The sequence below is a fragment of the Triplophysa rosa genome, linkage group LG24, assembly GCF_024868665.1.
Source record: "Triplophysa rosa linkage group LG24, Trosa_1v2, whole genome shotgun sequence".
Lineage (NCBI taxonomy): Eukaryota > Metazoa > Chordata > Actinopteri > Cypriniformes > Nemacheilidae > Triplophysa > Triplophysa rosa.
Window position 1 is genome coordinate 1,162,244 of NC_079913.1, and position 13,302 is coordinate 1,175,545.

General features: G+C 40.5%; 1 protein-coding gene across 11 annotated transcripts in view; it reads right to left on the minus strand.

Moving 5' to 3' along the window:
* The window catches only part of erc1b (ELKS/RAB6-interacting/CAST family member 1b), a 158,860-nt gene that overhangs the window by 138,816 nt on the left and 6,742 nt on the right, over positions 1-13,302 (minus strand). For all 11 annotated transcript variants that reach the window (XM_057323925.1, XM_057323924.1, XM_057323923.1 and 8 more), the window contains exons 2-3: positions 10,472-11,350; positions 1,085-1,501 (exon numbers count right to left, since the gene is read on the minus strand). In XM_057323925.1, coding sequence (XP_057179908.1) covers positions 1,085-1,501; positions 10,472-11,149 — 1,095 coding nt within the window. In that variant the 5' untranslated portion in view covers positions 11,150-11,350. The remainder of the gene's footprint in view (positions 1-1,084; positions 1,502-10,471; positions 11,351-13,302) is intronic.

The window sequence follows — 13,302 nt, forward strand, 5'->3', positions numbered from 1 at the left end:
TAATCATTATTCTATTTTTATTCTGACAAGAAAGTAAAACAATTATAAGTTCAGAACAATTTCTAAAACTGCTGATCAAAAACTGGCCACCAGGTGTCAGCATAGCCACAGTTCTGTCTCTGGTTGTCGGCTGTCAGTAAAGATGCCACAGAACCACCTGTGAAGGGCTGGAGACCTCTGAGAACTATATAGACATCACTTTGAACGAACGCTGAACTGTCATTGAAATGTCAATGGCGATACCAGGGCACCAGCACCTAATAAACACCTTATTACAAGTGAACTAGGAAACCGTGTTTTTCTACATAAAAAGCAAAACTGCACCGTATCCCTTTACATATGATAAAAAAGACATCTGGAAAGTTGGAGGACCACATGGGCTGCCCCCCTCTCCACGGGAAACACATCATCTCCGCTGGCATAATTAAAATCGCTTGACTTGATATTACATAACAGATCTTAACTGAGGAAATATGGTCAAACTCTGAATAAACCTCAGGCATCTTCCCTCTTCAAGAAAAATAGCTGAATTAAATAAAAAAGAACACCAAATTAACAGTTCTTGCACTCGGCAACATCTGTGTCTCCTTTCATCAGTGTTCTTTCCAGTCTCGTCTCTATAGCAACCGGTGTTCAATGCCTTCAGTTTGTGACAGGTTTCACCCTCTCACTTCCACAGTGAGCTCGCTTGTTTGTCTGAGTTAGAAATGACTAATCCCGAGCCCTACATCCATCGGCATGCTAATTGTGAGTTTTAGGTAAAACGTTTAATTACAGAGCATCTTCCTCTCTGGATAAATGACCACGTGCTATCGGCATCCTCCGCACAGCAGCTGTTTGCGTCGTGCATAAAATGTCAGCGATAAATATTTAATGAAATGCCATGTAATCCCCATTAGTTGTTTAAATGTCAGTCTAATACTAAAATAGGTGACATTCAAATAATAGACTCAAATCTTGACGACTTTGAGAGCGACCCGTTGAGCCAGGTCATCTTGAAAGAGATGTACTTTTTTTGTTTGATACGAGAAGTATCAAACCAGATTTGATAGGATTATATTCAAGTTTCTGTAGTAAGTCTTACCTCCCTGAGCAAAACAACTTCCTTCTCCCTCTGTTCCAGCAGGCTCTCCAGATGGTGGATGTGCATCTCGGCGTCTGCCAGCCTGCGGGTGCGCTCGTGGTCTTCCTCGCTGGCCTTGGCCGACAGCCCCTTGCTCTGCAGCATCTCCAGCAGCTTCTTGATGGACTCGTCTCGGGCGCTGAGCGTCTGCTTCTGCGTGTCGATGCGCAGCTCCATCTCCTCCAGAGTCTTCCTCAGGAGGAAGAGCTCCTTGGCCTGCCGCTCGTGTTCGGCGTGCAGCCGCTGGAAGTTCTCCTCGGTCAGCTCGGCTCCAACAGGCTCGCCGGGGCGAATGCTGGAGTCCTGCTGGAACAGCTGGTTCAGATCTCGCTGGATACGGAGCTCGTCCTGCAGGGCCTGGATGGTCATCTGGAGATGCTAAGGACAAACAAACCAAAAGAGACAGAGTGCTTGTGTAAATACAAAATCTGAGTTCACAAAAATGTTATCCAAAAGTATATGGACACTCCCTTTGGTTATGTCAGCAACAAGCATTACTAACAGGTGCATAAAAGCAAGCAAGAAGCCTTAGACAAACATTTACACTAGAATCCCCCACAAAGCCCCATGTGCACAAAGAGAGGTCCAGAAAGAAATTGTTGACCATCCTGCACAAAGCACAAACCTGAACCATTTTGAACGCCACCAGGATGACTCGGAACATCTCCAAACATCAATGTCTGACCAAAAACAACATTTTTGCAAATCCCCAAAGACAAGTTACAACATCGAGCTGTCAGGTGCACAGCACAAATAACTGATGGTATTAATCTTACAGGGGTTGAGGTGTGTTGCACAAATAAAAGCAAAGCCAAATAAAGGGCAGTACTGATACTGAAGGAGCATCAACAAAAATGTTCAATGAAGGTCAGCAGGAAGGAAGGACAGACGACAAGAACATAAGAATAGAAAGGAATATGACCACGGGTAGGGTTGGGAATCGAAAATCAATTTGGATCGGAATCGAAAGGCTAGGAATCGGATCGGAAACAAAAGGAGTAGGAATCAGATACTTGAGCTTAAAATTTGAATTCCTCTCATCAATTCCTGTGTGCGTATTTTCAGAAAAGTAAAAACTTGTTTCCATGTGTTTATATACACAAAACGGAGCTCATAAATATATATGTAAGTCAATAAGCAGGCTAAATGACCATACAGGTTGATATCTTAATGTTTTACTTCAACCGTGGAGTCGAAACAGGGAATGGATAAGAATCGAAATAAATAAGCAGAAACGGAATTGGAATCAAGAAAAAACTAAAGGATTCCCAACCCTAACCACAGGTATCACCATGGTGACGGACTTATGATCAGCATGAACACTTGTGATTTTTTTCACTTTAATTTAATTGTTGAATTGTTTTTCACTTTCTAATTTAATTTAATGAAATCGCTCTCACGAACCTTCTTTGGATCGGTTCCACATGTGTGGAATGATCTGCCTGCTGCTACAAGATCAGCAGATTCTGTGGCCATCTTTAAGAATCGGCTGAAAACACATCTCTTCCTTCAGCACCTGACCGATCATTTATGACTTAAATATCTTTTCTACTCTAGCTATATATATACAAAATAAACTTAGCTCTGTACACTGTAGTAGGCTTTGTGAGACATGTTTTATTGCACTTGTGCTTTTTGTTTTCCTAACGTTGACCCAATTGCTTCCATTGTTTACCCAACTTGTAAGTCGCTTTGGATAAAAGTGTCTGCTAAATGACTAAATGTAATTGTTCTTCAACTTCATTCTGATTTACAAAAAAAATGGATAAAACTCGTACCCCGTAAAATGATGTTAAATTCCGTTGGTCAAATGTGGTTCACATGATCTCTGACTCTGACACATCGTTGTGAGCGTGCATGTATTATACAGTATGTACAGTATACATTCTATAGTATACACCAAAAGTATGCACTACAACAAGAGTGCACTACTACACAGTCTTCCACATGTACGACAGCAAGTGACAAATCCAAACCCAGATAAAGATTCAGTATTAATGCAGTAGGGTGGCAGACAGATGTGAAGCAGAAGGTATGATGTCATTTACATCTTAGCATGAAAACTGATTTACATACACAAGGACAGCAACTTACTCACCCTGCTGATGCATAAAGAATGTGACTCATGAAAAAGCACACTTACACAAACAAAATGAATATGCAATGCTTAAAAGAACCTTTATATTTAACCATACTAAGGTTCTCGTGTTGGTAAAGTGGGGGAAAGATGGTTAGGTTTTAAATCTAAAACAAAACTAATTACATTTTGTACGCAACCATGTAACCGCAGAAGTTTTCCCAATTACAAAATGTAATGTTTCAATTGTGTCAGACACAATAAATATCATCATGTTTCTACACTAGCAACTAGTACAGTATTATAGTATAGAAAAATAATATTTCTTTATTTTTAAAGCAATATTGTCTAGAAGCTTTTCACTGACCAACATTTGTTGCTAGAAAAAATAAAGCTCAGGATTTTGCGCCCCATTCGTGGGTTTGTTTCTACATGCTCATGCTCTTTTATCTTGCTGGTTTCTCCTTCCTCGTCCCTCCCACTTTTTTCCACGTGTTTGTTTTTTTTTCACTGGAAGGCTCAGATTCTCCTAGCCGTCCTAACACATGGAATGCGTTTGGGGTTTTCCAAACCACAGAATGCAGTGGAATTCGCAGAATTTTGAGTAGCACCCCAAAGTCATCAAACGTGTAAAGTTAGGTGAGCTTTATTCGGATTTCTGCAGGCTGTAACGTCTAGCATTTGTGACCCCTGACCCTTAACAGCCGTCCTGCATTCCAGTCATGTTGGTTGGACCACACCGAATGACCCGAGGAGCTCAGCCAATAAGAAAAGTCTCATTCGGCACGTGACAATGCTTTGCACTACCTTCTTATAACAAATCCTAAACGCCAAGATTCCCACACAAAAGTGCATGAACCACACCTCTCTCTTACACAGCAAATGTCACGGCATGCTAAGAAAGATATGGGTGGGTTAAGAGAAAGGACGCGGTCCATTCAACAGAAACATGCATATGAAAAGAAACGGTACTTTATTTTAGTCATCTGGATGTTTCTGCTTGTAAGTGAAGAATAGTGAGGATGTGCAGATTGTATGGTATTATAAAAGTGTGGCTTCCCTAAAGCACGCATAAATATTTAAAACACGCAGACACAAATGCCCAAAGGATGACAGACGACTGGTGTTTTCCAGCACCCTGCGATGTGCTATGCTCTTTCCTGCCTGCTGTGGTGATTCCTCACGATAGAGCCACATCATGAATAAGTCATAGCGAGTGCGTTATTTAATTGATTTCCGTTCCCTGTGTGCGGCCGGTCTAATGAGGAAACCCAACGGCAAACAAACAGCGCTGGAATCAGAGATCATATCAGGCACATCTATACAACAGATAGTCACTTACATCTCACTATGACAACCAAATACACAAGGAATTCTTGTTTCACTTTCTTTCCAGGAGCGGTAAACAAACAGAGCACGGGAGGGTTTTTGAAGAGCAGTTCTTAAAGCCGAAAATAAACTTTACACACGGCTGTAAAACTGACAGCAATTTTCTGCCTTTTGTCTGCCTATTTAAATGGCCACGTACTACACTTTCACAGACTTTTTTTCATTTCGTTTTTTTTTTTTAGTTTTCAAGCAAGAATTATGACAACCTCAGGCAGGATTAGTTTCTTCCGTGAAATGCCAAAAAACTGCCAAATCGCAAAATACTGAATTGGAGTTTATATGTGAAGAGTTTATTTACAAAAGCATATAACTAAGATTTTAAAGATTTTAAAACATCATGCTTTATATTATGTTTTAATATATTTATTGTGTTTTATTGTCAGTACGCTGTATTTTTCTAGGTTATTAAAAACAACCTAACTACAGTTTGATTGATATAACTTGGACATTTTAGATTTTTTCCCCCCCAAGTAAACTATTAGGAGCCAGGTGCCCTTGCGTTGTGAACATCAGAATAAATCTACATAGTTACAATTTATTCAAACAATTTGTTTAGAATATGCTGCAGTCCATAAATCTGTATCTACTATATCGCTCCTTTGAAACATGAAATTGCAGGATACATCTCTTTATTTCAAATTACATCATTCCAGAAAAAAATGGTACGTGACAGCACAACTTAATGATTATCATAACCTTACTGTCTGATGCAAATTGGGGTAAGATAATGAGACTCTATGTTTTACCCTGTAACTACTTTTGGTTTATTTTTAACCAAAAAGAAAGTTATGAATTGCAGAAAAACTTTTTTTTCTAATTTATTAGAAAACTCCAAACCTCGGCACAGTCAGACCCCACAGGTCACAAACACAATACAGGCCTACCATTCACTTCCACTGTACCAATTAGAGCCTGTCTCCTGTCTTGAGTCTAAGAATATGCACAGACTTCTGGCCATCTGTATAATTTGCAGATGCATCGCATCAGGGTTTGCCTCGTCCTCATTGAAGGCAGAGTTTGGCAGCTACGTCCTGCGAGTTGTTCACAACCACATTCTGTGATGACATGATTGCCCCCCGTTCCTTCTTAAACTCCCCCTCTCAATCTCTATCTAGTTTGATGCATGCTGTATGTTACAGATGCAGTCGTGCAGACATCAAGAACTGGAAATATACGCTTGCAACACCGACCGAGGTCATGGGTTCCATCACAGCGAATACACAAAAAGTCTGCTAAAAAGTATACCTGAATGAACTTTAAGTTGCTTTGAATAAAATCACATGTACATGTCAGTTAGTTTTATTTCTGTCTCTATATTTAGATATCTGCAGAGATACGAGTTTTAATTTGATATTAAATGGAGTTTAGGAAGGGTAAATTTGAGAACGAGGCAGGAGCTTGCTGAGGGACTGCTATTGCAGGGCTACCATGGCAACCGAGACTTGCTGTGTCATGAAGCCCTCGAATGGAGGAGAAGCCAGACGACTGAATGAGATTATGTCATTAACCAGATGTGATGGGGGAGGCCATAATCAGATGGCAATAATCATTTGAAAACAGACATTTTCAATTAGCGCAAAGCCGATTAAAAGTGGTCACACATTAAAAGCCGAATTTTGCTCTGCAGGTCCGTGACCAAAGCTTTGCAGATTAAAATAAGACGTCTGGGTAATATTTCATTCATAAAATTAAATATACATTTTTATCAAAATAATTACAAATAAATTACAAAAATAAAAATGAATTAAAATTAAATTCAAAATAATTCAAAATTGGGCGCAATTAATTTCAAAATACTTTTCACTTGTAGTTTACTACAGAATAATTTCTATTACAGTAATGAAAATTCTTGGATGATGGTCCTTAATCTTTTTATGCAAAAAAGTGTTTCTTTTTTATTTTATTTTGGATTTTGCTATGAAATACGACCCAGACAGTTTTAAAAAAATCTTCACAATTTTCAACCAAAGGCTAATCTCCCATCACCAAAAATACAGCACAACCTCAAATTCTGTAAAATCTTCAGGCTTCTGTAGTTATCTAACTGACATGTCCACATTCAGATATAAACACCTTGAAGGTGGGCGGGACTCCTGCCGACAGAGAGGAAGCACGCAGCCAATCACAGCGGCTTAATCTTAATAGAATGTGTCAGAGTGGCCATCTGTACGGTCAGTGAGGTTTTGGGAAATAGTAGTGGACAACAACAGTCCTGCTCTTTGCATCAGACAAACACAATGTCAAAGGATAGCAAGCAAACAAAATACATACATTTGCATAATGCTTTATACTTTTTTCCCCCATGACCACTTATTAACGGTCTTGGGTGCAAGAAACCTTGAGTAACATTAAGAGACTGCGTCTGCTATTCCTATTTTGGACGAATCTGTTTCCCAAAAATGCCACCTTACTCTGCTTCTCTCTTTCTCAAATTGTTCTCGTCTCTTGCTCTTCCTCTCTTCCCCCCATGTGTGAATAAGGCAGGGAGAGAGGGACCAGTAAAGGCTCTGAATTCTCTTCATTCCACACCTATCCTACATGACCACACTCCATACATGGACAGTCGTGTCTGCAGTTCACAGCACCATAATGGAAAGAGAAAAACATGAACCGTCTCTCTAACATTCTTTCCTCCACACTCTTATTATAGACACGGATCAAATATGCAGGTCTTTGTTAAATCATGACAAATACTGAGACCTAACAAACCATTTAAACAGAAGTAATAAAAATAGTAAAAAATAATGTGGGATGAGTTACACACAGATGTATAGGTTTTAGGGGCAGTTTCCCAGACAAGGATTAGTTTAAGCCAGGACTAGGCCTTAGTTAAATTAGGATAATTAAGTTGTTTTAAAAACATACTTTACAAAAAAAATATTACTGTGTGCATCTTGAGACAAAACAATCACAGTGATATATTTTAAAATATGTCAGTGCAAGTTGTTTTCGATCAAGGCATCTCTCACATTTAAATTAGTCTGAGACTAGGCTTAAACCCTGTCTGGGAAACCGCCCCATAGTGTTAGAGGTCAGTTTAAATGTATTACCCCAATATTAAAGGGATGGGTGACCCAAAAATGAAAAATCTGTCACTATTTCTCATCAGCCGAGTCATGTTGTTCGAAAACTGTAAAAATGTCCTTGTTCCGTCTAACACAAAAGAAGATATTTTGAAGAATGTGGGAAACCCAACATATCTGGGGCACCATTGACTACCATAGTATTTTTTCTACTATGGTGGTCAATGGTGCCCCAGAACTGTTAGGTTACAAACATTCTTTCGAATGTCTTTTTTGTGTGTTCAGCAAAACCAAGAGATGTGCACAGATTTGGAACGACTTGAGGGTGAATTTTCATTTTTGGGTGAACTACCCCTTTAACTGTACACCCATAATAGACTATTGGCTATGCTGTGTACGTTGAAAACTACAGTTTAAACACAAAAATCCTACAGTGTTAACACATATTGAAAGACACAGTCATTCATCTGTAAGTAATGGACTCATTATCCATTACATAACCTAACCTTAATCCTGTACGGCAGGACAACAGGAGGTTAAAAAATAAATGTGATATGTCACGTGATATTGAACAGTTCTCAGACTCCGCTTTCAGCTCCAGTTCCATGTGATGTTTTGCTCTCAAAGAGTGTATTTATTAGTCTCCCTTCTGCTTTGACAACCTGGGGGTTGGCCGGTCCCTGCCTCCACCCTGGGCCATCTGCTACCCTTCTAGATTACATTTACCGGCATGACACAGCAAACAAACCCTTTCCTATCTCTGCTCAGCTATCAGCTCTCCTCCGAAAAAAACATGTTCCCTGGTTTTGGATCAGGAACAAACAGTCATGCCTGCAACAGACCGGAAACTGTGAATGAAGAGTGGGCGGAACATGGATGTGGAAAATGAAACTGGGGGACAGTGGGATTGGGGGCGGATGCTGCGCTTACCACCTGTTAATGGATGCAAAGGACGTGCACACAGACACTTACAGAAATGACACCTGATTGACTCGGTCTGAAAGCATGTGCTCGCATGGAAAATCACAGCAGATGTTTGGAGGGTGCAGGAGGAGCAAGACAGACCGCCCTCCTCACAGACCAGAATGTGTGCGTGTGAGAAAGAGAGAGAAATTGAGGAAGAGTGTGACAGAAGTTGTTCACAAATGTTCACGCTTTGTACTACACACAAACAAGTGCCAATACGTATAATACGCCCTGCGCAGTGCACACATTCAATTGTACAATGTTCTGAATAAACCACAGGACAGAGAGAAAGAGGGTTTAAGTTGTCCTCACTTTCAACCTCTTTCTCTACCTCCCCTGAGAATTTGCTTATTTAACTGATAAAGATGTTTGAATACTGATCTAGTTTAATGCCGATAAAGCAGATAAAGCCGTCTCATGACGTTTTTAGTACACGAGTCAAATACTCCCAATAGCTCACTTTACCAGACAGGACGTGTGAGGTGTCACATGGTTTTAGATGTTATTGTGCATGCGGGTTAATCAAAAATGTGCCCGACCTAATGGGGATCATAACGGACTAGACTAAATACATAAAAAGTGTTCCGGTTGAAAAGTCTACACCAGAGTTCCTTACATGACGGTAGACCGCAGGCTGTAGAAATATATGAGACATGGTTGAATTACAGCTTGCAGAACCAAAAATCAAGCATTGCGAAAAAACAAAATCAGGGGGACATGTGACTCAATTGCACAGATATCTTTTCAAAAATTTAGATTAGTAAAGGATAAAAAAGCATGCAAGGTCATGCACAAAAGAGGCAGTGTTTTTGAAACGTCTTCAGATCCTGATCTATGAATCCACAGCAAAACCAACAAAGTAAAAGACAGACAGCATGTCTTCCGAGAACATTCCCTGTGTGCAGCGTGTATGTGGGAGAGATCTAATTTGACACAAGCATCAACCTCAGACGGCATGCCAACGGACCTCCTAATTGGACCACATGACATTGCACACAAAAATGGCAAAAGCTGAAGTAGACCGCTCCAGTCTGACTGACAGGCATCAAACAACTTCCTGTCTAAGTGGGCGGTTCATAGTGGGAATACGCTGTAATATGGACCAGATTCAATGTCCAAAGCCAAACATCTGGCTACGCAGGTCTAGTATTACTAAAGCTTGGCATTAACTACATTTCACACAGACGTAGACCTATACTGAATCAGCATAGAGAAAGAATTAGTCTAGTCTAGACACAAGGGATCAAGTTTGCCAATGAAAAATTTGCCATTTTTTCCATGACTTACTTTTTTTAAATGTTTGTAAGACAGAAGCTTGCATTAAAGCTCATAAAATGTTCTGGAACGTGGCATCGCTGACCCTTCACATCCATCACAAGTGTGCTAAAGAGCTGGTGGGTTTCAAAGTTTTCTATTTTATGCAACCCAAAAAAGCACTTAAATAGTGTTTTGTCCTAACACCTGCCCAACGAGCCAAACAAACACCTTAAATTCTGATTTCGGGGTTCTTCTAAGTTATTCTTTGGCTTTCAGCAAACTATTTCAGGACACAATACTATGGCAGTTAGCACCATTTCATAGACACCTTTTTGTCCTGATGCTCATCAGATCTGATATGCAAAACAGTTTTTCCTCTTTTCCAGATGCACTTTTTTGTTTTTTGCACAACAACAGATGCTTGACTGTCGAGCATTTCGCAAAAGCTAAATATTTATACAGCAGATATAACTAGAAAAGCGATATCGCTTGAGATGTTTTTAATACAAGCATTAGAGACAACATAAATAAATACTGTCGCCGGTTACTTTCTTCATCTTGACTTTCTTAAACTTAAAAAGGCAATGCATTTGAATGATATCCACAAATGTTTTGACCAGCCATAAGAACTCTTACCTGGTTCTCATCCTGCACGACACTATACTGCTCCTTCCACACGGTGATCTTCGACACCTCGTCCTTACGAAGCACTCGCTCCTTCTTCAGCTCCGGGCTCCAGAAGGTCTTAATGGAGTTCATGGAGGAGCTGAGCTTGCTCTCCTTCACGTCCACCTCTTTCCTTAGAAGATCGTTCTCCCGAAGCACCTCCTTGAGCTGGGCCTGCAGATCCATGATGGTGTTGTCCCGCGCCTGCCGCAGCGAATGAGGCACGGTGGAAGGCATGTGATGGTCTCCAAAGGCGATGGCGTCAGTAGGCACGGAGCCCGGGCCCCCGGTGGAGATGTTCGGGCTGCTTCCCATTACAGTCGTGCGGACGCCATAAGGTACCCGTCCACTCGAGCGGCCCAGCGTCATTGTACTCTTCGGCAAATCCGGGCCGGACACCACCACCTCGTTGTCGCTCAGATACAAGGGGCCAGATGTGGCATACGCAGCATTGAGAGACTGAATGTTCTCCATGGAGAGGGTTTTACCCCCCGGACCCGCTCCTGCCCCGCTGCCTCCTGTGCTGTTGGTCCGACGGTGGGCCAAACGCGGTGAGCGTGGGAGACGAGGCGAGCGGCCGGGACTCTGATTGCTCCCGCCGCTGTGGTTTCCCTCCACTTTGCCCACAGAACGGGCGCTACCGTACATGGCGCTTTTGGTTAGGGAAGAACAGCCGTGAAATAAAAGGGGGTGCTATAGATGTACAAGTTGATCTATTGAAAGGTGCTCCTTACTTTGTTTATGTTAACTGCATAGACGAAAAAAGCATTTCGTTTTGACAACATGGAGACTGGGTTGGGTACGAAGGAGCGGCAAGTATTATCCGTTTAACCTGGTCATGTTATACTCCTGCAACAGAGAGAGAGAAAGAAAGAAAGAAAAAGTTTAGTCATATGCATTGCAAAAAAAAGCTAACTAATACACCACCATTATCGATATGGATCAACTGAAAAACAGATGCAATTTTTTATTTAATCAGGATAATCCCATTGAGACTTCACAGTCTCTTCTTCCAGGGAGACCTGGTCAAGACAGCGGCACACAAAGTTTCACACAAAACAAAGACATAATACTCAGTACCAAAAACTAATAACAAGTAAATCAAGAAAAACACTTTTAAAACAGAATACAAAATACATTTAAAAGTGCATAACAATGGTAAGGACTCCAATTTAAGTACACTTGAGTGAACACATTGAATGAAAAAGCACATTTACCAAATTTTGAGGACAATTTTGGAACTTTTAAGCGTAAATACGATTGTACACAAATAGTTATTGCACCAGATCTCAATGTTAAAAGATTAGAAATATAAGAAGGTAATTTTTCCCAGAAGTGCCTTAGCAATAAATATATATATATATATATGAACTTTCCTCCTAAAATGTAAAGATGAACATGAAACAGATTCGTATAATATACAATGATGAGTGCGTGAATCTGCACCACACACAAAACGTAATGCATGGTAGACAATATCCAATTTCCTTAATACAGAAGAGGCTGCATGCATATAAACAATGTCTCCATAATCAATTATACACAAAAATGTACTCTCTATTAATTTCTTTCTTGCCTCATAATTAAAGCAGCTTTTTTATTTGATTTAAAAAAATGCCACATTTGTATCTGCCACCTTTTGCTCTTAAAGGTGTCATTTTTTGGAGGATCTATTGACAGAAATGCAATATAAAGACCTTATGTAATGAAGCGTTGTGTTTTTATTACCTATGAATGTGCTATTTTATCTACATTCATGGAATTAATGGTCACTCTCCTCCAGCTGATTCTAATCAGACGGTTGATTCGCGTTGTATAATGGGAAATATGAGTGAGCAGAGTGTACATCGGATGTACACTCAAAATCAGAATGCATTATGGGTAAAAAGTAGTGAACAAATGTAGGGAATGAGTTGTTTACTCAGAATTCGGACAACACTAGAAAATGGCAGTCACCCGATATAGTGCACTATATAGGAGATAGGGGGCAAATTCAGACACATTTTATGTGTGTAAATCGTTCTTCTTCTGTGTCCCATATTCAGAGTTTCTGCGCGAGAGCGCCCTCTAGCTTTCGGATGTGGCGGCATTTAACCGTAATTCATCGAGAAACTGAGCATAAAAATGACACGATATATTGTCCGAGCCCTAGTAAATACGTTATCTTCTTCGGCAAAGAAGCGAAAACATGACGATATCTTAGTCCCGTGTCAGCCACCGTAGTGCTTCGAATGGAGGGGTGGAGTGAGCCGTTGGTTGCAATTCGCAACCTCACCACTAGATGCTAAATTTCATACACTGGACTTTAAGGGAGTGCCCAACCTCACACTCATTATCGGCAGAAGCCTCGAAGAGACGTTTTCCCTGACGTCTGGCTGCCTTGCACTTTTCCCAGTGAGGAAATAATGAACAGGCCTGGCACAATCAGCTTTTTAACTTCCTTCACTGAGCTCTATGTAGGTCACTCACACTGTATTTACTTTAGCTCTGTGGCTCCGTTCCAATACATACAGTAGTCTGTACTCTCTGCACTGTCACTCCACCATCCTGTCTGTCTCTCCATCTTCTCCAATTCACACAATCCTTTCATGTATTGTGTAGCAGATGCACTACCCAGGTACACATCATACATGCCACATATGTATTATATACTTAACACATATTAAAAATGACACATTTTTGCAATACCAGTCATTCATTGTCTTTTTAGAGCAAATCTGAAATAATACATATACATCAACACAGCTATGTGCAAGCCGATCAATGAACTGTTTGTTTAGGTCCAAGCTGCCCTGCTTATC